Below are 24,882 nucleotides of genomic sequence, written 5' to 3' on the forward strand. Positions count from 1 at the left end.
CAAGCTACTGAAGACAACTTTAGAAAAGTCTTAAACTGAAAACCTTTGAATTTCAAAGTTGGTGATCTAGCTAAAAATAAGGTGTTCCTAATGGCATTGAGGGAGCTTTTGCAAACTCAAAGGCCATCTAGTGACTAAAGTTAAAAATCACACATTTTTAACATGGCAATATTCAATTCATACTACGCATCAAACAGTGACACATGCACTTCTACCAAACAGACATTTTCATTAATACTAAAGAACAGGAAGTGTCTGAAGTATGAAAGTATGGCATAGTTTGGAAATAAACATAGTTTCTTTGGAAGGACTTTATTCAGAATGGCATCAGCAGAAATTCCTGATGCATGTTAAATTCAAAACTTTCTCTTCCGTGTCCTCCCCACTTGAGCTTCAAATGTAACATAAATCTATTTTCTGCTGCTGAGAATTTACAGGAATGCCTGTGCCAGGTAGTCTCAGCATCATTAGGAGTAACAAGCCAGGTGTTTCAGGGTATGATCTAGCAGATGTGCTCAGACTAGCTTTGCATGCAACCTTTCTCAATTGAGAAAAACGGAAAGGTGCCTGCTGAGTTCTTAAAAATTGGTTGTGCAATTAGTCTAGCAAGGTTAACAGCAGGAGGGAGGGTATACTCTGATTTCAATCCTGGCCTAGGTGAGAGCCTGCTAATCATGAAAAGTTTGTTATACCAAGACAGTGTATTGTACTGGTGTTACCCCAGGCAGCTTTTACTTCCCAGGATGGGCACACTAAGGGTAGCTTTTGGTCTGACAGTCAATTATTGTCAGTCCCTGATGACCATTCTGTATTAGATGAATGTCAGGGTCAGAAAAAAACCCTAATCAACACTTCTGGTTGAAAAGAGTGATGCATGGTGTTAAAAGTGTAATTTCACTGAAACTGTAACACCAGTGTGACACAATAAAGAATCAGGCCTTAATATCCTATGACAAATTCATACTTACTCAAAACAGGTTGCATTTAAGCTTACCATGACACAAGTAGATGGATAAAATCTGTTATACCATCATTTCAGCAGACATCTCTACTAATTTTGAATCAGCTTCTTTGACTAATTCTGTGTATCTAGGCTGAATGATCCCTTAGATTTATACAGACCTACACTGACCACTGTAGGCAGTTATCACTGTAGGCCATTTACTACTGACTCAGTTATTAAAAAGGATTTAATTGAAACTTTGAATCTGAAGGTCTACTGTGCTTATTGTGTTAACATATCGCATTCGTTATTAAAAAGAATAAGGAGTGTTCCTCCCAGTTTTTTAAAAGTCTTTTGGCCCAAGACCAGATCTTTAACTGTTTTTTCCCCATGTAACAAGAACTCAAGAGGCAGTATCAAAATCATGCTAATAAGAGAAACATACTGTGAAGTGCTTGTGTAGCAAGGCTTTGAAGTTTACATGTTTAAGTAGGATTAAGTCTATGTTAGCATTGTCAACGTCTTAAAAATTTACTTCAGCAACACAGCCACTTTTTGTATAGAAAGGAAATCAAAGATATGTACATTATTCATAAGACAGATGGTGGAGGCAGCTGAACCATATATCACATGCTCCAAAATTCTAGTTATTTATTAAAATGGTCTACGAGAAAAAACATGGATATGTACTGCCCTGTGTGCTTGGCATGTCCCAAGATGAAAACAATCATCTACTGAACTTTCAGCACATAAAAAATGACAGCTCTAGCACATATGTGCAAAGAGGAGGCTTGGGAAGAATGGAAGTAAAATAGAAATGTGTCATCTCTTGCCCTTTTGGCTATGCCCATGACCAGACTGGGATATTCTTCCAAATAGGACATAATGGATCCTGATTTCTAGTTTACAGGTAAAAGGCTGGAGTCACCCACAAGCAGAGGATATTCAGCACACACTCTCCCTTGGCACCAGAAAACACCTTAAGATTAGATAATATAGTCCATCTACAACTCTTATTTCATAAAATGAGAGATGGATTGCTTGGGCTTAATCAAAAATGTCAAAAATAGAAACAACTCAGGGACACTGTATTTATGTATATAAAGGGATATGACAGATTTGAGAGCTTCAGCATACACTGTTAAAGACAAAATAGATCAATCACCTTTTTTTTTTACCACACAGAATATTCTGATAGAATATTTATGAGGTCCCAAAAGAGAGGTGGTGACAAGTCAAAGTTTTGCTCTTGGAATGATGCAATGCTCATTTGAATTTGGTGAAAGACTGTAGTAGATGATTAGGTTGGCATATATGAAAAATGACCCAGTTCAGCAGGCAGAATCCTGTCTTTTAATCTTCATCCTCAGATACTGGGACTTCAGTCAATTTCCTAGGATAGAATAAGCAAGTTTTCTTTAAAAATTAATCACTTCTCTTCTTGTAACATTTCTCTCACTCAATTCTTGAGAACATGGGAAAATGTAACATGTCTCAATTTCTCTCTTGGTCTGTCCCTGCAAGCTGCTCTCACTGTCCACATCTATATTCCTTTGAAAGAGCAACATTCAAGAAACCATCATGATAGCATTTTCCATCTCCCTCCATCCTGCAGAAGTACCTGTCTCTCCCACTGCGTGTCTGACTGCCCAGTAGCACACCTGTCCATTGAGTTTGCCTGAGAAAACCTGCTGGATCATGGACTGGAAAGGAGGCAAGTTCTAGCTTTGCTATCTTGTTTTGACCAACCTTTCCTTCCTCATTTCTACTCAGTTCTCATCTGAGCCCTTCTGAACCTTATGTCACCCTTTACTTGGCTTATCTAAAATGCTTCACTGAGATAGAATAGATGAAATACAGAGTGAAGAAAAGACACTGATGCGCAAGTGATTGTTTTGGATTCTACAGAGAGCAGATAAAATCTTAAGTTTGGACATGTGTATGATTACTGTGGTGCTTTCATACATGTCATGTCTTAAAACATCAGACATATGAAGTCATGACAATCATTCACTTTACAGATCTCTTCTGCTTTTTATATTTAACTCTCTCACAGGGTAAGCATGTTAGAGTACACTTTTCAAATTGTTATTGATTAAATATTTTAACTTCTCTAGTTATAGAATGTTGCTGAATTTAGTATTCTGAAATAATTAATTGTAGGCAGACGTCACAAAGGATGTGTTCAGATGACCCTGATATTCACAAAAAAATGAAATTTACATATCAACATATTTCTGTAGAGAGGTAAAAGATGTTGTTTGAAATCTGCCCCAGAAGCCTCCAACAACCTAATCCCATAATTAGATGCTTCTTGTAAGGCAACATTACCTAACTATTTCGGCTTAATAGATTTTCATACGGCAGTCAGAACCAACTGCAGGATTGAATTTTAGTTTAGTAAAAATAATAATTATTACAGTAAATAATCACAAGTGTATTAACTTAACATGAGATTTGTTATGGTACAATATCATTCCAATAAACCAATTTTTCATCAGTGTCCTTATCCTCTCTTTTGGTACTGTGCATGCATATTTCCTCTATCAATGTACAGGGGAGGGAGAGGGAAAAATTATGAAATAATTTGAGGCAATTACTGGAGTGTGCTGATGACCTTACATGTTCACTTGGGACTGTTTTTATTTGAAAGCATTGCTGTGGGTTTATGTGTATGACCTACACAAATTTTAAGCTACATTTCATTAGCAAAACACAAAGCTAGTTGGCAAGAAATTGTTCACTGACTTGGCTTATTTCAGGTTCAGTATTGTATCTCCTTTTTGTGAAATACTGGAAAGCAGGATCATCCAACACTTCCACTGTTGATTCTGGAGGCTGGATTTTGGAAGGTAACATATTTTCTCAAGGAACTTCTTTATAAGCTCTGGATCGACAACAAAAAAGAAGAGAAAAAAGTTCCTGTATAATGATTAGTGAATGACATCAGTAGATAGATAATAAAGAATTACGTGACAAAGAAGGATGTAGTAAATAACAAAGGTGTATAGTTTAAAGGGAAATGAAAAGCCTGGAATTATATGTTGATTGTTGGAGAACAAGTAGTTATGGTACAGTTTCACAGGCTTATCTTCTTTAAAACTGTCTCAGTCACTAATTGGAAGAGGTAACTTATCTTCCAATAAGCTTACAGTGATGATGGGATTTATTTTGTCTAAATTCAAATAATCAGTTAAGTGAGACAAGACGTAAATAGAGATTACGCATCAGTCATATCATGCCTGTGACAGGCATTGAAGACAGATGTACAGAATGCCTTTTTGGAAACTCTTTTCACTGCCTATAGAGGAAGTGGAGATGAAAGGCACAGACCGGATGCAAGCTTTCATATAGCTAAAGTTCATGAGATGAGTCCTATGCTAAATGCTGTTAAAAAAACAGGAGTTCTGAGTGATAGAAAAATTGTTTGTAGTCTGGCCTGTCCTGCTACCTAAAGGTGCATAGTAGCAAAAAGAAGATGAAAAAATTAAGAAAAGCACAAGCAAGAACTATTTTTAAAAGAAACAGTGTCTCACTTTTAGTATTTTACTTGCAGAAATAATCCCTTGCTTTTTCTTCTATACACCTTGCAGAAGAATCACTTGATTCCTAAGAGAAATAGACTACCTGGCAGAAAGCAATGCTATCGATATATATGATACCATGATTGCTTGTTTAAAGAGTGAAGTGTATGTATCTGAATTTTCCTAATTACTATCTTCTTTTGCATCAGAATGTGAAGCATGCAATTTCACATAGTTCACCAGCCAGCACTGGAGATCAAGAATGGATCTATTTTTCAAGAGTTTTACTTAGGAAAGAAAACATAATATAGTGAATGCAAGTTTAAAAAATAATAGAATGTCCTTGCCTCTCTACTCCTCAGGAATGTAGCTTTACATTTGTTATATTATTTATAATATGACAAAGCAAACACACTTTGCAGTCCCTCACATATGCCTGACATATTTGTATGATGCTCACTGCTACAAAAGGTGTCCAACTTAAAGAACTATTTAAGTATGTGCAACACTTTAAGGACTTTGAATAGTCCCATCAGTGTGGAAGGATGAAGGATACCATCACATTTTCTGTATGGGAAAGACTTAATTAGACTTGTGCTACAGAATCATTGATTTTTTAAATTTACTTATTTGGGTGACTTGCACCAAATAAGGCAGTACCTAAGTACTAAATATATGAGTATTCATACTGCATATGAGGTTTGGTATCTTTTGTAGATTCTGATATTTTTCCTCAAGCTCCATCTCCAGTTACACATATCAGTATCACATTACAGTCTAAATGTGTTCATCAGAGTAACAGTACAAAAAATTAGAATTATTGAAGCAATAGACACCATTAAAATCTGGTCATACTAACATACAGTTACCAGAAATACAGCACTTATTTCAATATAATTAAAGAAATTAAAAAGTCACTACACTACTGTAATCACTGCCAAAGTATGCTGAATGGAAAGCAGACTAGAAACAAAATGATTTAAATACGTTTTCTGTCATTACAAGAAGAGTACCAGACACTTGTCTTGGGATCAGGACCCATACAAAATGCCAAAATATGGTTTTGCTCAGGTAGAGCAGAAGCAACTTTCACTGCAGTTCTCCAACCTCAAAGAAAGAGCTTTCTATTGTGTTAATCAATTTGTAGCAATCCTGATTGTTTTAAACTGGATGAAAACAATTTATGGCTTCCCATTGAAATTGATGCACCAGTGTTCAGCTACCTGTTACCACTCTGAATTACAAACTTCCACAAAAATACATTAAATTACATGGAAGATGAAAGTAAGTGATAAACAATATCACAACATACCTTGGTGTGGTTTGGCCTACTTCACATTTTGTCACATACAGCACTAACTGTACAAAGGAAAGTATCCAAATTATCAAATAGAATAATAAAAGCTTGCTAATGCAACCCAAACTAGTAACTACATATTGCATTTCTACAGTTACATAATTTTTGCCAAATCTGAAAGCAATAAATAATCTATTCCATAAGAAATAGGTGGCTGATTTTAAAGATATTTCTCTCTCATTCTCCCAACTTCACATTCCAATAATTTGAGCTCTCTCTGACCAGGTCCTGTAAATCATGCTTACCCACCAAGAGGTTATATCCTGCAGTTACTGTAGAGTCACATATGTGCTGACTGGTGAGCTAGTACACACATGTTGGTAACCAAGTGAGCTGCTGCCAAATAGAAAGATGTTATAATGCCCAAGTTTCAGCTCCCTTGAGAGGAACACTCATTTATGTCTTTCCTCTCCCCAGACTTCAATCTTCAAAAATCTTTCAGGAATGAGACTATCCTTGAGATGTTTATATATCCATCAAATTTGGCAGAAATTGGCCAATGGGCTTAAAAGTTATTAGGAGAACCAACAGATAAATAAACAAGACGAATGGAAACAATCTGTCTCTTTAGAGAATCAGGATAAAACCCACAAAATAATCCCGTAAGTAAGGTAATGGATATGTACGAGAATATCATTCAAACTGCTGTGCCATTAACTAGCATAATGTTTTTGGTGACTTTGGGAAAGATGTATTTCTAAATATACTTTGTTATACTGTAGTAAAAGGGGTAGGCAGCCATATAGCCCCCCCACTATTCTCTCTATGAACACTGGAAAACATTATTTAGTATTAAGAATATACTATTTAAGTAGTTTTCAATCTGCCTTTTACTTCCAGACCCCTAAAGACCTCCAATGCATATAAAGACCTTTATGTAACAAATTTAAGCTAACTCATAATAGAGTTACTTTTCCTAGTTATTTGTAGAAATTTTAGGTATACTTTGGAGAAAACAGTTTGAAGACTAGAAACTGAAAACCACTGTGCAAAATGCAAAATTAGTTCTTGCAGAACTAATCACTCTGACAAAGTGTAAAAGACAATCACAGCTTTCAGTAAAAAACCCCAAATTTAGTATCCTGATGCTATATGCAGATACTGAAATAATATGATCTGTTTTTTAAAAGAGCTTTTTGCACAGTGTGTTATTACTTTAAGTTGCTGCTTTTGAAAATCTTGACAGAATTTGTGAATCTTCACACTGTGAAGAGTTTTCAAATGGAATCACTCTCCAGTTAAAACAATTATTTTGGAAAGTGTCTCTTAGACAGGTAACATGCTTGCAGTAAACATGGTCGCTGCATCATCATTGCCGCAGCTTTGTGTAAACTTTAAATACTATCTGCAGATACACGACTTGTACTCACAGGAATGTTTCCATTAAATTTTATGTCTGAAATATTGTAATTACTTAATAGGTATGCATGTCCTAGTGCCCTCTACAATAAAAATGTAGATGGCTCAAATATATCCATTCACATGTTTTAGTAATTCCATAAAAATAGTCTTCCTCTGGTCCATTGATTAAAGAGTTACAGGTTGCAACTGTTATTCCTTGTGTTGTGTTTGTAAAACACTCCTGCCAGCTACAATGTCCTTAGGAGGACATGTATATCATTTTACATTTGCTTTGATAGTTGTATATATGAATTTCTAGGGACCTCTGCTCCTACACTACACACCGTAACTTGCCTTCTAGACACTATTGTCCTACCGCTGGCAAGATCAATCTTCTAACATTTTTTTTTTTTTTGGGGTCAACTTTCTGAAGGTTTCATTGCCTCTACTGATTTGCTCCATCTACAGGATTGAAAATGCCATGATCTGTTCTTGTCCAAGTTGGGAACTCAGTGTCCTGGCTTTGTCAGTTTTAACTAATGACAAGTTTAATGATACTGTCAGTTTCAGTTTATTATTTAAACCAGTCTCCTAATCTGACAAAGCCGGATTCAGTGACAAATAATGAATTTAGGGAATTTCTGGTTTGGATTCTGAGTCAGAAACTGAAGATGTACTCATTCGTATTTCTAAGCTGTTTCTCAGAAACCATGAAAGCCAGAGCACCTTTTTGTTTTGTTTTTCAAGGAAAAGGTGAGATTCTTATGTCACCGCATAAAGAAAAATGCAGAGAGGTTTCACAAAACCAGCAGTCTCACAAGCTTCACTGCACCTCACTGTCGTTCAAAAACTGTGCACTGTTTTTGACCTCTTATATGTTAAAATCAGAAGGAATATTGACTTCAGTGGACCCAGCAGGAGATAATAATGCCAAATCAAAAGTTTACAGGTAACTCTTCCAGATTCTTTTGCTTAGTTCTTTGGTTATTTATTCTACTTCTCTTTATATATAGAAAATAAATATAACCCATTAATATTACTTCTCTCTCTTTTACTCTTTTGAAAGAAAAGGCTACAAATCATCCCCTGAAAACTAATTATAAGTAAGCATAAATGCTTATATTAGAAGCTAATATAATTTTAGTTACGTGTTTTAATCATGCATTTGATTAATTATTTAATATTTTATATTAGAAAGTCATGCATGACAAAAGAAGTAATAGAGAAAGAAAAAGGTTGTTGAATAAACAAAGCATCACTCTGCTTTTGGGCAAGTGAAAAACAAATGCACAGCGAAATACTTGTAGAGAAGATAAATAATCAAATCCTTAGTGAAATCACAGTTGTTTTATTCCATGGCACTCAGCCCTCAAGAGATTATTCTGACTTTTTATGCATTATTTCCAGATGACCTGCTAGCTTATTAGGCAACATGCTATTACACAATTCATTGTGTTATGGGTAATTATTTAATAGCACAGATATTCTTGAGCCTACTGTAGGCCATTTTTCATTCTTAGTTGATTTTGTGTATATGCTACAATAGCTATGAGCTATGCATGTTATTTATGAGTGTCCTTGAATTGTTAATTTGATGTTTTTCAAGTTACACTTTTTTTTTTTTTTCTCTTGGCTTTACATATTGTCTCCTCTGACTAACCTTTCTTCTCTTTCTGCAGGCAGGTAAAAGGTTTTATCTCAGTAAGTACCTATGTTACAAACTGGGACTGCACCAGCATTGCCTACAGTCATTTTCTATCATTATTCAAACAGCAGGAGAGGCTGGTATCCTACCTTGATATGTCTCATACCCAATGTGCTGCTTAACCCTGGATTACCCCTGGATAATTACTTCTCCAGAGTAATGATTACTCTGGAGAAAATGCTTCTTGCTTCAGGAGGGGAAGCACTAGGAAGAGAACTCTTCCTATACAAAGGCCATTGGGAAATTAGTATAATGCAACTACAATTATTTTAACAAGTTCTGCATAAAATTCTTCAACAGAGCCTCTGAAAGTAACAATGGAATAAAGATAATATCTTCACATGGATAAATAATTGATTAGAAGGTCAGAGAAGGAGGGAACAGGTAAATGATAAATTTTCCAGGTGAATGGATATCACTGGTAGAGAGACCTGGAGGTAACCCATTTGGGTTTAGGACTTTGTTACTTAACATATTCAAAAGTTACCTGGAAATAGAGGGTTGAAAGTCAAGTAATGGGTTCAAAAAGCAAATGGATATATTCATGAAGGCAAATCTACAAATCCATGACTACTAATTACAAAATTAACATCACCTGGTCATGAAACCCTGGTCAACAAATCATTGCATGATAGTAAAATATGCAGAGGAAGTATGGTGACATTCTTTGTTAACTATCCACAGTCTTCGATGGAATACTGGACTACTTGGACTTTTGGACAAAATCAAATATGGCCACTCTAGTAGTAGCATGAGTTAACTGCTTATTTCTTATAGAAAAGGGTTACTATCAAGTCTATAGGTAAACTCAATAGTATTTCCCATTTCCCAGTTTTTGAAGTAAACTGTGTCTACAGATGTGTCAGCTTCTAGTAGGGGCAAGAAGTCATCTTTGCTCCTTATCACACTTATCAAATACCCTTGTTCCTTCTGCAATCCCCATGCTCATCTCTGTGTTAAGCCACACAAAATACAGTAATAATTACAAGCTGGATATGAAGGCTTTTTCATCAGGTTTCCAGGTACAAATATACCTGCACAGTCAAATTCTGAGGTCCTCCTAAACACTGAAAGAAACTTGAGACCACAGAGAAAAGCTTACAAAATTCTGTTGTCATGTGAGTGAGAGAAGGGAACTCTATAGACTCTATCAACTTCCTAAAGACCTCATCTGCTAGCACTGAGTACCTTCCCTATATCAAGCAAGGATACATGATGAATAGCTCTTCAGCTGTCTCCCTTCTCTGTCAGGCTCTGATTCTCCAGTCTTACAACAACCCTCTTCGTCAGCTTCTCACCTTTGCTGTCACAGAACCTCTCAACACAGAAGTTCAATAAACTTGCTTTGCTCAGTAGATGCAGAAGATTGCTGGGGAAGTTCAAAATAATACTGTTGACTGCCAAAGGCACAGCACTGTATCTTCTTACAACAGTGAACCTCCTGTCTACTGCAGATGTTTTATATAACTCAGCTTATCCATCTCAAAGGCTGCTTCTGTCTCTGCCTTTTTTTTTTTTTTTTTTCTTTCCCATTCATACCTGACACAGTGGAGAAAGTGACTGTAGAATTTGCTTGTAAAATGTCTGACTGATCTCTTTCAGCACAACTTCCCCAAACAACTTAGAACTTAGCTGTGGAATGTCTTGGGACTGATATCTAGAAAGTTTAGCAACTTTCATTACATCATGTGCCTGGGGGTTGGTAGTTGGTATATGATTCAGTTGGTTCTGAATCATATAGCTGAAATCTGGAATTTGTTTATGCAGTTTCATTAAAAATAGTAGATTAAAACTCAACTACTTTTGATATCTATATTTACACATTTGTAGTTAATACCTCAGTATCACAGGAAAACTTGTGAATGAAGACTAGGTTTGGAAAGAACATTTACACAGCCTTCCTTAAGAAATTCATGCTGGACTATATCTGTTCCAAGGTTTGTCCCTGAGTTAAACTTGACTTTTTCTGACAGATTCAGTGGAGTCAGTATTTCACTCTAATAGTGAACTTTACCCAATGAAAAAGCACCAAAAAGCCACCAAGACAGTTTCTATCTGCTTTCTGGAGATACTGTCCATTTCAGACCACTTTTTTGGACTTGATGACATTGTTTCAGATTTTGTGTTTATTTCAGGTGTCTCTATCTGCCAGAGTATCTGTATCTCTGCCTTTGTCTGCTTTTCTCAGCACTGGAAAAATTAATGGTCAGAATTGTATGTTCAAATCCTCTTTCCCCTTCACTTTTCCAGAGGTTTTCAGAAAAAAAAGCTGATCAGTTCTGACTGATGTCTGAGATCTAATTTCATATGTAAATGCAGAACACAGTAACTGAGAAATAAGAGTGAGAGTTATATGAAAAATGTTATCAGAAAAAAAAAAAAGGAAAATTATGTAGTCCATTTTTTTATCCCTTGTGGTTTCTTGGGTTCTTTAGGGTTGTTATATGACTGCAGTAAGCTTAAAGTGATTAAAAATGCAAAGTTCAAAGCCAGAAACAAGGAACCAAAAACACTGCCTGAAATTATAGGATGTAGAGACTTTATGGTGACAGTAACATGGATAAAGTACAGCTAATTGTGAAGTGAGAATATGATCTCTGTATATTAAAATGGAACAAGGAGTTTATTTACATTTCTTTACCATGTTCTAAAAAATGCCTCCCTTCATCTACACGCATGTTGCCTGAGTACCCATAAAATTTTGTTCTAGCTGTAATGAAGATTTATCTATGAAAATTGTTGGAATTAGCTTAATCTTTATAAAAATTCAACCATATTGCTTATTGCTAAATATATCTGCCTTTAGAAGTCCTGGGCAGATATTTCTGCTTTCCAGAGTTTTCATTACAAAATTCTGAATAGTAACCAGTAACCCAATTTTGCTTCATGTTAAAAAGAATGAATTTCCATTTTGAAGCTGTAATCAATACAAAATGATCAGACCCAACTTTATGTGGTTGATATAAAATAAGACGGTAATATATACTTTGATCAACACGTGATGGTAGTCTTAAAGAACTGCTGTTCTCCTATCAACTAGACACTGCAATAGGTCTTTAAATGCACTGCACTGCAGCTTGTCTGGAAATACTAAAAGACAGAGAAATATCCAGGGGATTTCCTGACTCTGGAGTGATTTTTTATTTTGGTTTACATTAAAAGAAGTTCTCATTAGAACTTTTGTATATAACTTCACAATTTATATAAACAGATTTTTTAAAAACATTATTTACCTTCAAAGAATTTTTTTTTTTTTCATTAGAAGGCTCATTAGAATTTTCTGACTGGTATGTCTTTGCTAGAGCAGGGACAATGACTCATACAAATGTTCTACTGCAGTTGTTATATTCAGTTCAAATATCCAAGGCAAATGTATTTTATAAGCTTGTTCTTTCATCTTGGGGGGGATAGAGTTCTGAAACTAATTTTATTTGTTAAGTATCACCAATTTCTTTGGTGATTAAGAATAAAAATAGTAGTTTGCTTTACCTCTGAATTGTGTCCTGACAGGAGCAGCTTACACAGCCCCAGAGTTCCACCTTGTGTCCTGGTTGGTTTTCTCCAGGAGGATCATCTGCCTCCTGTGGGCAGGCTGGCCTCTCTTTCCTGTGATATGGACCTGCTGGTGAGGTTTCACATCACTGTAGTCTACTGGGGATTCCATAGTTCTTCCAACATTGGGCTGCAGGTCAGCATCTGCTCCTGGACTCACAAAACCTGAGCAGGGATCTACTAAAGGCACAACATCCCAGTGTGGGAATAAAGGGTAATTTGGCCCTACTGGAGAGGTGAATGGATTTAATTTAAGGAAATAATTACTGGTTTTCTCTTCAAAGCTGGCAAAGACATGTCTGTTCTCAGGACCTCTCACAACAGGCATGCACATCTTTTTTAACAGACTTTGATACTGTTGGTGATCCATCTTGTGAACTGGTTCAACTGGCAAGGCAGAAATTTCAAAAGCACTTGCCTGCTTTTCAGCTCCATGGGAAACCACAGTCATTCTCTTCTGTCATCCTTATGTGGCAGTAAACTTAAAAGACTCCACTTGCTCCCTTTTCTCCAAGTTTCCGAAGTCCTAGCCAACAAACCACAGTAAAACTAGAGGTCATCCTCCAGAAGATCAGTGCATAGAAACCATGAAGAGCAAGGCTGTGGTTTAAGTAGTGAATTCTTTCCTGAAAAGAGATTTATCAAGTATGGTACAAAAAGAACAGAGCGATTGAATGAGGTTTTTTGTTGCGTGGTAATGATGGAAACCACCTCACAATGAAAAGTCTCCTGGTCTGAAATGTGGTTCATGCGTAACACAGTAATCCAGCCCTTCAGGGGGGATACACATAGTAACTTGAAATGGCACTACAAAGTATTTATTCATCTAGTAGAGACAAAATTGAAAAGTTTTCAGTCTTATTAAGAATTATATGGTGTTTTCATTTAAGTGTTTTAAAATAAGATATTCTGTTGGTATCTAGATCACAAATATGAATTAATTTGAAACACAGATTTAATGCAAACAACATATATCAAACACAACCACAGATAAATGCAAATTCAGAAAACTTATAATTACTTCTTGGAATATGTAAATCACATTGACATCAGTTTTCCATGCAGCTGAATTACCTCCAGAATTTTGCCATTTCTTCTACCAGGCTGGCAAATCCATTAATGTTTCAGCTCAGAATATGCAGCACTCATTTCCTAATCCCAAACTCAGTGGTATTCATTTAGCAATTTAAACAAAAGCAGTCTGATTTACAGAGGTCCTGTCTGCATGAATTCAGTTTCCTCTGCAACGATCCGGTAGTTTGGAAAAATTAAACTACATTTATTTGGACAGCTCAATTCACACTATGGGGGCTTTTATTTTGTGGCTTTGTCAGGAAAAATTAGGGCACAGCATCCAATCATTCTTTCATTTATGTTAGTCTCACACAGATGTATCTTCCCTGAATTCCTAACTTGTTCTTGAAATGAGAAATGGGCCTAATGTGTTCCATAATGCAGAATCATGTTGGGGTTTTCTTGGAGCATTTTGCTGATGAAGCAGAAAAATAGATAATTAACTAACTAACTAAATCTTCCCTCTTTATTAAGCCAAAGTCACAAGAACTAAAATAGGTAAAAAGTGACAGCTAAGAACTTTGTATTTGCAGAACCAGCATTCTAAGGCTAAGCCAACACTATGAAAACACAGAATTCTTTGTCTGACACATCTTGTGTCCACTTTCTATCAAGCTTATACATTCAAGTTAGTGAAAAGATACTTCAAAAGTTTTACTTCCACCAGTAACAAGCCTTTAAAATTCCATACTGGTGTCTATATTTAGTGACACTCAGCAACCTCCATACTAAATATAAACAGTTTTACACTAAAAATAACATCTAGTGTTGCAGACTGACCCTTTCCCCCTCTGCTTACCTTCTCCTGGAAAGCTTTAGAAAGAGATGGCAGGAGATGCAAAGACATGGGATCCAGGTAAGGCATAGGATGGAAGACATTACAAGGATTGCTCATGTTTTGTTGAATTCATTTAGCAGAGTGAAATGCAATTAAAGCTTTATCTTGGATTTTGTTGACAGGGATTCCATCCAGATTATCCTGGGAAGTAAATTTGCCAAGTAAGGTTAAATTATTTCTTCTGTCAATTTTCAGAAGTGACCCGTGTTTTAAAGAAGCACATGGATGAGCTCTGGTCATATATCTAAACTACTCCTCTATACTAGATGTCTGCCTTTTACTTTGTTTCAGGATTCCTGTGGAACAGTCTTTTTGGTTTTTTTTTTGATATAAACAGCTATTTTTTCTTCTCTGGCACTGTAACAAGATACCAAATCTTCCAATGCAGTGAAATCTTCCTGCCAGACTTCATTTGCTTCCAGATAACTCATCCCCGCTCCCCTTCTTTCAAAAAGCCCTTTCTCTACCCTACTGCAAATGAAATACTCTTATGCCACAGTAACATGCAAACGTCCTGGGATTCCAGACACTTTCTTAATTGCCTTTCTGTAGCAGCGCAATAAAGACTTAACAGCACTGCTTGTAAATGCTCATGGCAGTGTCTAGATCAGCAGTTCTTGGGCTTTGCAATAGAAACTTCCTTCCTCCTTTTTTTTTTTTTCAGGAACAGCAGCGCTGAGCATGAAGCACCTTCAGCCACCCGCAGGCGCAGCCTGCACCACCGCAGGCCCGGCTGCTCCAAAGGCGATGCCCCTGGCGCGCAGGTGCGGGCCTGCTGGTGCGCGAATGGATTGGGATTCATTGTGTATCACCCGGCGGCGGTGGGACAATTCGGGATGGAGCTGCTGCAGCAGCAGATGTTTACCTGGGGTTTGAGGATGTGAAAGCCTTCCCCCCCCCACCCAGGGCTGGGAAAGTCCCGCCGCTGACTTCCCCAGGCGGGTCACGGCAGAGAAGGCCAGAGGCGAAGCGTCGGCCTCAGGGGCTCGCCCTCAGCGGGCCTTGCCTCAGCGTGCCCTGTGGCCGTTGGAGGCGGCTAATGGCTGCCACGCGGTCAGGAGAGGGCAACGGCTGCTGCCTCCTCTTCTTCCTCCTCTTCCTCCTCTTCCTCCTCTGGGGTGCAAGGCTGCAATGCCCACGGCCTCGGGCAGGTGCGGGTCGGCGGGGTCGAGCCACCGGCTGCCCCTTCCCCGCAGCTCTCCTTCCCCTTGGGCAGGCAGCTTGGGGAAGGCGGTGGTGGCAGCTCTGAAACCTCACCATCTCCCAGCCCTGCCCTGCCTGGAGCATCGAGTGTGAATTTTGCAGGGTTTTCTGGGTTCGCTCCCTGCATGTGCCTTTGTCCTTGTCCTCACACGTTTACTTGCACTGTCCTACAAAAGCAGGTACGTGTGTCGCTACATGCATGATGCTCTTTGAAGCCTGGTAGTTTTAAGTGCGTGTTGCTGACTGGGGCGTGCTGTTCAGTAAGATGGGAGCTGTGCCCTTTTAACATCCAGCTTTTCCCTGTGTGTTTTGTTTTACACCTGCCAGTGCTTTTCCCACGTGCACCCACCATGTCCACCAGTGGGATTAAACTTCTGGAGGTGGAGACGCATGCAGGAAAACTAAAGGATTATTGGAGATGCATGCAGGAAAACTAAAGGATTTTCTGAGTTATCTTTTTTTCCTCAACAATGAACAGTGAGTGCTGGGCAGAGGGGTGTCTCTCCTTCATGAGTACCCAAGAAGCTGCATGCCTGAGGGGGTGTAACACCGTGGGCGAGTAGCTGGTAACGTTGGTACTCGGCTGAAAGAGCTGCATCCCTTTGTTGAAGGTTCTGAGGTACAGAAATAGTTACGTGGTCGGATACCAAGACGTCACATTTCTGCTGTACTGGTGCTGATCTTGTATCCACTGTGTGCATAATTGCAGCTGCCACTGACTGGGAATTTCAGCTGTACAGCCTCTCAACTCTTAAGACTGGAGATGGCTGAAATGACTGTCTTTGCTTCCTAGTGGGGCTTTGAAACTTGAACGTAGTAAATCACTTAGGCTTTCTGATAGTATTAAATTAGATTAATTTGTACACTGGTGTGCATAGGTGCTGGACCTTTTTATTCCATGATCTGGTTATGACTGAGTTTCACCAATTGCTTGAGAAAGTCAAGGTCTTTTCCAGAAGCAAGATCAGAAGTGACGTTCAAAATTCTTCCACTTTGACAAAACAAAAGGCAAAGCTATGTGCAGCATTTCAGCATATATTCACTGAAACATCATAGTATTTCTTCTGTCTTTGGCTTTAGTAAGCATAATAGATGCTGTCAATTCCAAAAGAGACACTTCAATTTTACTGCACTGGGGTGTTATTAATATAGTCTAAGTTCAGACTGATGCAAAGAATATGAAACTTTTTAAGGATTCTTCATTTTGTTGTCTGTTTACTGATGCTAACAGTTTTGGCTTATGTGTTTTTCTTTAAGTGAATAATTAAACTTTTGAGGACAATATGGAGCATGTTTCTTAAGACGTCTTAATTATATTTGACTTTTCTGACCCACCTGAAGGAAGTTTCCATCTTACTGAAAAGATACAACAGTTTTTAACTTTAGCTTTTTAAACTATATGGTAAGGCAAAAAGGTCTCCTTTTTAACTTACAAGATGGGTTAGTAATGTCCTTGTCAGAAAGGAGGTAGGAAGGCTTACTTGAAAAACAATATAGTTCATATCTTTCAGGCTTTTTGTCAAAAGGGTTAAACTTAACTGAGTGACATATGACTTGCATATGACTAGTAATAGAAATGGTAATATTTCTGCACAGCACTTACCATCAATAGGCAGTTTAGAAATGCCAGCTGTAATTAAAATGCTTGGATATAGAAAAACACTTGACTATTAACATGATTGAGCAAAAATAACTTAAGTAACGTTGCTATTTATATACTCTTTTGGCACAGAAATCTCTTTACAAAAATTATCTCAAAACATAATTACTTTGAAAAAACTTTTAGAAATTACCATAACTTAAATCTTTTCTGATCGCTTCATGGAATTTTCATTTCTAAAGAAATAAATTGAAACTATGCCAATTGAATATTCTAGTAATACAGTGGTTTATTAATTAACAAATTGGTTGTTTAATTATTTAAGGCTCATTTTAAACTGTTCCCTGTCACTGTAATTTTCAGGCCAAATTTAATTTTCTGATTTATTACCGTGAAGATGATTAATTTTGTAATGGTAATGCTCATTTTAATGCTAAAAGATTAAGAATAAAATATTTTATGAAACAGTAGAATATACTTGATATGAAACTTTAAGTGGGTGAATGGCATTCCCTTTCCACTCAGTGGACATAGGAAGGAATGCTCATTTGGTCAGTATTAACTTGCCCCAATCCCTCCTTTGGGCAAGAAGTTGGAAGGGACCCCTCTTTACCTGGCACTGTTGTATCTCCCTCCAACCAGGGAGGAGCAGGAGGGGTTGTTTGTCTGTGCAGGTACAATCCACCTGCTACTTTTGATCTTGAATGGAGACTCTTCCCCTTATAGGCAAAACCCCTTAGAAATACATGAGCTCAATTTCTCTGTGTTTGGGTAGAATTTATACATCTGGCAAGTAGATTTTAAATGCGTCAAACAGGGTGTTAGCATTTTACACTTAAATTTAACTCACTGCAGTATCTTTGGCCTGTTCTGGTGGCATAAATTAGTAAAGCTTTTGAATTTAACTCCATCAGATTTTAAAGTCACCTGATGAATCCTCAAGGAACATAAATACTTTATATGGCAAGTGTACCCTTGAATTGCAGTCTTTGGGAATGGCTCTTCAGGCAGCTGGAATCTTTGACTCACTCTGGACTTGGGGATGAATTATCCCAGATTTCTATGTGTCTGATAGTGATGTAAAACTATTTTTCTTCATCTGTGGTCTTCTGCAAAAGGAACTGTTGCTCACACCTTCTATTATACCTGTAAGAAGAAGTACAAGACAATGAGGAATCAGACCCTGTATATTTCTAGTGCATTGTGCTGCTTAAAAGGCTTAATTTGGGGCATTAATTCAGAAATCTTATTTATTTTTTCTCAGAAATGAGTGAAACAGGTTTTCCCACTGCTTGTTAAGTGCTGGTTCAGGTTGAAGGGATGAAGTAATATATTTAAATGCAGTTTAAGCAGTTTCCTTGTCCTTTATTGTTTTTTGCTGCTCTTTCTGAGGGACTTAATAATCTCTTGATACTTTCTTTTTCTTTTTTTCCTGTTTTTTTTTTTTTTTTTTTTTTTTTTCCCCTATGAAAAACATCTTTTTAACCTGACCATATGTAGTTTTAAAATAGAGAGTGAGAATGAGAAGATCGTTTGTACTAAAGACTGCTGCAGGAAATGCCATTTAAATTCCAGGTGATTAGGAGGATGTTAAGGGGCAAAGAAATTCAAGCAGGAAACCTGATAAAAGACTTGAAAAAAATTTAAAAGGCAGTGTAGAAAGTGAGAGAAAGAGTGTATAAGAGGTGGAATTCCTATGCAGACAGGAACATTTACTGACTGAAATGACTGCTATGCAAGTGAAATGTGTGTACACATGAAAGAGCATTTAAACTGACTTTCTCAAAATTTAGCGTGCAATGTCATTGAAGATACAAAAAAACAATTCCAGAAGTTTTACATTATCTTCCTTCAGTAATTATATTGCTTCCACTTTTTCTATTTATTTTTAAATAAACAGTTCAACAGCTCCATCTTCGGGCTTAAGTTATTATTGTAAAAAAATATTATTAATCAATGTAAAATAAAAGTGCCTAAACGTCCCATAAAGTTATGTATATCTGCTCATACTTTGTCAGTTTGCAATGTTTAACTTTTCTAGATGCAGTTCTTCAGTTGTCTTTTGATAAACTTTAAATACTTTGTATATAAGTTGTTTTCAGATTTTCTCTCATTAATTTATTTGCTTTTGGTGGATTATGTTTTTCCTTTCCTATTATGATACATAAATCAACTTGACAGTTTATTAAATATTTATGGACCATATGGACAGATAATAGTGGCAGAAGGAATTTTAAAACAGGCTGTTCTTCAGGTAGGATTTATAATTTGCTATAAATCAGTATGCTTTTATTAAAATCAAAGCATATGCTGTTTTTTTGTCAATGGAGAATCTGATCATGTTATTTTGGGAGCTGAATTTTAGTGAAAAATGAGTTTTGTTTCTGCCAATGCAGCAGAATTCTAAAAGACTTAACATAAATATTCCAGTGAGAAAATTTTAATCCATTTTGTTTTTCAATATAACTCCTCCAATCCTTTTAGGAGATCTTTGGGGGAAATTAAGTTATTTGAAAAATTTTGCTCCTCAAAGTCATGGAAGAGGTACATAGTGAAGAAATACTGCGAAGTAAATTAAACTCTTTATCACAGAAATCCATCATACATGAGCCTACTTGTATGATTATCTTCTCTTGGTTTATTTTATTTTTCTCAAGCAAGGTTTTATTTCTTCTTACTTTCTGAGTATTTACAACGGCATACTCTGCTTACATTCTGAAATGATAAGTACAGGCAGTTCTTTTAATTTACCTTGATTTACTTGTCCTGATAGCTGGAGAATCTGCCTTTTTCATAACAACACTGTAGAGAAATATGATTACCATTTGTATAATAGGTGGGGTAAACCATTGATTTCCCATTATTCCTTAAATCAAGATAAGTCAAAACAAAGCTGGGACTCCACCACATCTCTCTCATTGACCCAAACAAATGCCTTAATTGATAACCAGTTTACCAGAGTATTTATTGTTGCTTTTAGTTTTTGAATATTTAACCTAAATTAGCAACATGCCCTGATCTGGTGGCACATAATTATTTAGCCCATCTCCCTAAATTGATTGCTACTGATGGTGTGTTCAGTATTTTACTGCTGTCTTTTGTATTCAACACTTTCTGTTCTTTTATTTACTTTCTTTCCCAGATTCCCCAAAATATTAGAAATCACAAGCATACCTTAACTCCCAGTAACCCAAGTTCTTTCCAAGCAGGAGGTGGAGACAAAGCACACAAAATGCTGAGGGGTCTAATAGCCATTGTTATCTTTCTGCTGGCTTCAGTTCTGTATCTCTGGAAACTCTGTAAAAGAAACTGAGATCTGACTTGTACTAGAATGCCCACCTGAAAGATACATCAGTTTTCTTTCAGAAGCCTTGTATGTCTTGCAAAGCTTTGCAGTCTTTATGAACATGTTTTTAATTTCTGTTTACAATAGAAGAAATGTAATTTAAAACAGCCATAAAATACCTTGTATTTCATTCCACGGGGAAATTAAGAAAATCACAATCATGACAGAACCCCAGTTCACTACTACATTACTTGTCAATATGCCCATTGACATCTGGACTGAGGGTATCATAATGAGGCAGCTAAATTTTACCCTCGTTTTGGACAGCGCCTATCCCCATTTTCCCCATTATGGACAAACTTAATTTAAAATGTGACAGTTCTTTTGTAAAATGTGAATATATTTAAAACTAAATCTAAACTTAAGTCCAGTTTAGAATAAGGATGCTTTTTCTGGTATTAGGCCTTTGACATTGTTTTTGTTGCCCTAATGACAGTCATTCATTGTATAAGACATTATGCATATATTAACTTAATATCCATTGAAGAACAAGTCTAATAAGGGACGTAGCTTAACCTAAAGTGTACTGCTTGATTTTTCAGATAAATTAAATAGTTGTTTTAATGTATTTGTTTTATCTTTTAACAGTTTAACCCTCAAAGAGATTTTTAAGTAGTACAGGGCAAAGATACAATTGCTTAAAAACAGTGGGATCTGTCTCATTTGCAGGTATTTTTCTTTAAACATTAAATAAAAAATTTTAGTGAAAATATTGTTTTTACCAATAAAAGGCCCTTCTTTATCATATCCCTTGTTGAATTATTTTAAATGGTTTTAAGTGGTTTAATTAATTACAATTCTGTACTGGCTTATGTATACTTAATAGGCCATCCCACAGAATGTATTTTTGTCATCAGAATTTCTTTTTTATAGTTATCTTTTTTACTCTCACTTATAATTTTTATGAAACAGAGATAATTATTTTCTGTAATTGTTATAACAATAGCAATGTTCTGTGTATTCTTCTACCTAGCTGTAGGACTCTTGCTCTGAAATATTGCTTTCTTCCACTGTAGGTATTCCGACTTCATCTTGTTATTTACACAGAACCTGAAGCTTGAAGATTATGTAATTTTCTACAACAAAAATTAAGAGTTAAGAATTAATTTATTCCTAAGCTAAATCAGTCTAACTCTAGAATATAATGTTAACATTTCCTTTTCTCAATGAAGAAAACTATTATTGGAAAATCTGAAAATTAAAGACCAGGCTGTTCTCATTGCCATATATTTATTAATGTTGCTTTTTCTCTAAATACACATTGCTGGTTTGGTTTTGGTAGTATTCTTCCCCATAGTTTTCTCCATGTGTGTTTTCCAGTAACAGCTTTATTAGTAGCATATCTAGAAGTGATGCTTCTGTTGTTTGGGGGAAAGCTAGAAGACAACATTTTGTGACATTTTTTGGTACAAATTCTTTGACATACCAATTTTTGTCCAAAAATTAAGCAATTCTGGGAAATAATTTGTTTTTAAAGGTTTCTCCTAGTAGTTTATCTTATAATATTATTTAATGTTAAATAATGACTCTGAGTGGTCTAAGGGTTCATCTTATTAGTGTACTTTTCCTCCCTCCTGATTCTGACTCATGTCTGTAAATATGGCTACTGCTTGAATGGCACAGGGTAATCTGAAAGTTAGAAGGCAAGATTAAAATGTTTTATCACAATTCTGTTTATAAACAAATTAGTATTAATAAAGAATGTTTCTATCTTCTCTGGGACAGACCATTGTGAGTAAACTAGATTTGGCTCCAATGTTCTTTTGAGATGCTGGGCAACATCTCTATTTTGAGGTTGGCTTTTTTTCACCAACATTTGGTTAAATATAATCCTGCACTTTTAAAATCCCGCAGTTTTAAAATACCTGACATAGATAGTGATCCAAAAATGAACATTTAAGGTAAATATTTTTATAATGGAGAGAATGTGAACAGATAAGAAAAATAGCAAAGTACTTTTTTTAAAAGAGTAAGATTTTATTTTGAAACCAAGAAGAATAAGGTTATACCTGGCAGATATTTTTTCAGCCATTATTTTCTATCAGATGCCCTTCTGTATCCTCTGATACATGCTTACAAAACTGTCATGAAAATTTACAGTGATGGGACAGAATTTACCATCTTGGCAGGTTATGATAATAATGACACCATAATTTTGTTACTTTTTATTATGGATATGTATTTTTTTTCCATATTGCTATACCATAAAACAAAGAGACCTTGAGGAAATAAAAAACAAAATGTGAAGTTGGAGAGATATATAATGTATAAAATTTTGCCCCAATAGAGTAGTAGCAAAGCCAGTTGGTTAGTAAATTTTGATAAAAAGTATTAAGGATCTGCAATAGAAAAGACTAATCATATTGGCAATTGCCAATAACATGTGGATTTCATATTAATTTTCATGCTTCAGGGTTAAAAACTGAAACACCACTTGTAAATGACATTTATTTCCATGATATACTGTTGTACTTTTGAAAATAAATGCTTTGTTGTTTTTTGCAGTATAAGCTACTGAAAAAAAATTATTATTAGCTGGGATGGACATACTTACTGATCTTAAGACTATAAAAAATCTGAAGTTATTTTTAAGTATTAAATGTTCTATCTTTATTTTGTTTAAACAACTTAATACTGTAATGTGAATGGAAGTTGCTTTTCATTTTTTTAATGAAAGCAAACAACCATACTTGGAGAGGAGAGAAAACTGGTGGCTTTACTGCCAGTTGCCGTAATGGAAAAGTGAAAACCTTTTCTCAGCATTAATCATTTCCTGCAATGAATACTTAAACTTTCCACTTGCAAGGAATCTGACATAGTCAATGGTAAGATAATGTTGTGGTAATTGGCTTACTTGATTAATTTTTAATTATTAGTCACATTCTCCAAATCACAAATGTTGTAGTAGCTGTAATGTTTTATACTAGTTGTAGCTTTTCAGTGGCACTAGGGTAGCCTGATACAGAGCATGGTATATTCAAGTTTAAACCTTGCTAGAACATAAGTATCTAGCATCCCGTACTTCTGAAGAGGACACATGCTTTAAAGAATGTCAGTGGGATGGAAAATAAAACAAATTGTACACACTGAAATCCTGCGTATTATGGAAGTGATTATCACTACACCAATTGTAGTTTTTAGAAACAGTTTAAAATCTAGAAGCACCTGTATGCTATAAATACTGTACAAGACATGCATGCCTGCTTTACTGTGGGAGAAGACTAAGTAAATCCTTACTTTAGTTTGTTTCCTATCTCATTATCTCCAAATTAAACAATAAACAGCTTGCCATTTAGTGAGCTACAACACTAAAGCTTTTTTAAGCAAATACATTGTGCACGGGTAAAATGCAATTAGTAATAGAATGGAAACAGCAAGCTTTCAAGTCTTGAGTATCCTTGACCAATATACTGCAACTTCATTCTCTCAAAGTGTGTGTTGGACACCGAGACAGAACACTTCAGAAGCCTGTGCTTGTGAAAACCTACTAAGTGACATAATCCATTCAGGAGGATGCTACAGTGCGCTGTGGTTCTTGTTTACACAACCAGATAAGTCTAGAACTAGAAAGAATTATCTTAATTTTATTTTCTGGAGAAAAAAAACCCGCTGTCTATTTAGTATTTAATTTTGATGGCATAGATAACAGAATCAGCTCCCAAACTAGAACTCCATTCAAGATTATTGTTGAACCACTGTCTTGAAATTTATATAGCTCACTGTTAGCATCAAGTATTTATCAATGGTATTCTAAGTTTATGTCAATCTGAATCAGAACAGTCCACATATTTTATGTCTGAGAAATCATCTGTGAAACTTAGAACTGATTGATCCAGTATTCTAGTGGAATGAGCCACGTGGTGGTCTTTCTTCAGATAAGAAATTAATTTCTTCCATGTTGCTCTGAACCCTCTCCCCTTCTCCCCTCAAAGAAGCTTGAAGAGTTCTAAAGGTGAGAATGTAAATGGAGATGTAACACAGGACACATTGTGAGTATTTCTAGGTGTATCATATAAATTAACTTAAACTGTTCAGAAAGAAAGGGGTGGGACAACCAAACTGAAACACATCTGCAGGTCTCTGTAGAGAATGGTGCCATCTCTAAAGAATGCTAGATGGCGCAGGGCATGTTGGATGCAACACAGGCTGAGGATGACATTCTTTGCAGCTCTGAGAGACAGCTGAGAACAGTCTGCAAAGAGATAATAGGATGATGAGCAGTGTGATCTAGCCCAACTGCCTGCTCAGTGACAGGCCACTTTCAGATACGAAGTTGCTCAGGGCCTTGACCACCTGAGTTTAGGGAATCTCTATCCTTGAACATTTTCTATCTTTTCTGTGCAACCCATTCCTACAGTTTTCTTATTTTCAGTCATAATTTCCCTTGTTGCAGCTTGTC

The 24,882-nt window shown here is 36.2% G+C and overlaps 2 protein-coding genes across 2 annotated transcripts in view; one reads left to right on the plus strand and one right to left on the minus strand.

The window, feature by feature from the left end:
* Nucleotides 1-12,873, minus strand: part of SPATA48 (spermatogenesis associated 48) — a 28,481-nt gene extending 15,608 nt beyond the window's left edge. Inside the window, 8 exon segments of the mRNA XM_032999343.2 lie at nt 1,389-1,421; nt 1,423-1,494; nt 2,031-2,081; nt 3,167-3,234; nt 3,692-3,828; nt 4,480-4,552; nt 5,486-5,574; nt 12,360-12,873. Of these exon segments, the coding sequence (XP_032855234.2) occupies nt 1,389-1,421; nt 1,423-1,494; nt 2,031-2,081; nt 3,167-3,234; nt 3,692-3,828; nt 4,480-4,552; nt 5,486-5,574; nt 12,360-12,873 (1,037 nt within the window).
* Nucleotides 12,874-14,341: 1,468 nt separating this feature from the next.
* Nucleotides 14,342-24,882, plus strand: part of LOC104359535 (zona pellucida binding protein) — a 32,410-nt gene continuing 21,869 nt past the window's right edge. Inside the window, 3 exon segments of the mRNA XM_042797873.1 lie at nt 14,342-14,352; nt 14,999-15,204; nt 24,239-24,356. Of these exon segments, the coding sequence (XP_042653807.1) occupies nt 14,342-14,352; nt 14,999-15,204; nt 24,239-24,356 (335 nt within the window).

This window comes from Tyto alba, unplaced genomic scaffold, assembly GCF_018691265.1.
Source record: "Tyto alba isolate M040663 unplaced genomic scaffold, T.alba_DEE_v4.0 Super-Scaffold_27, whole genome shotgun sequence".
Taxonomy (NCBI): domain Eukaryota; kingdom Metazoa; phylum Chordata; class Aves; order Strigiformes; family Tytonidae; genus Tyto; species Tyto alba.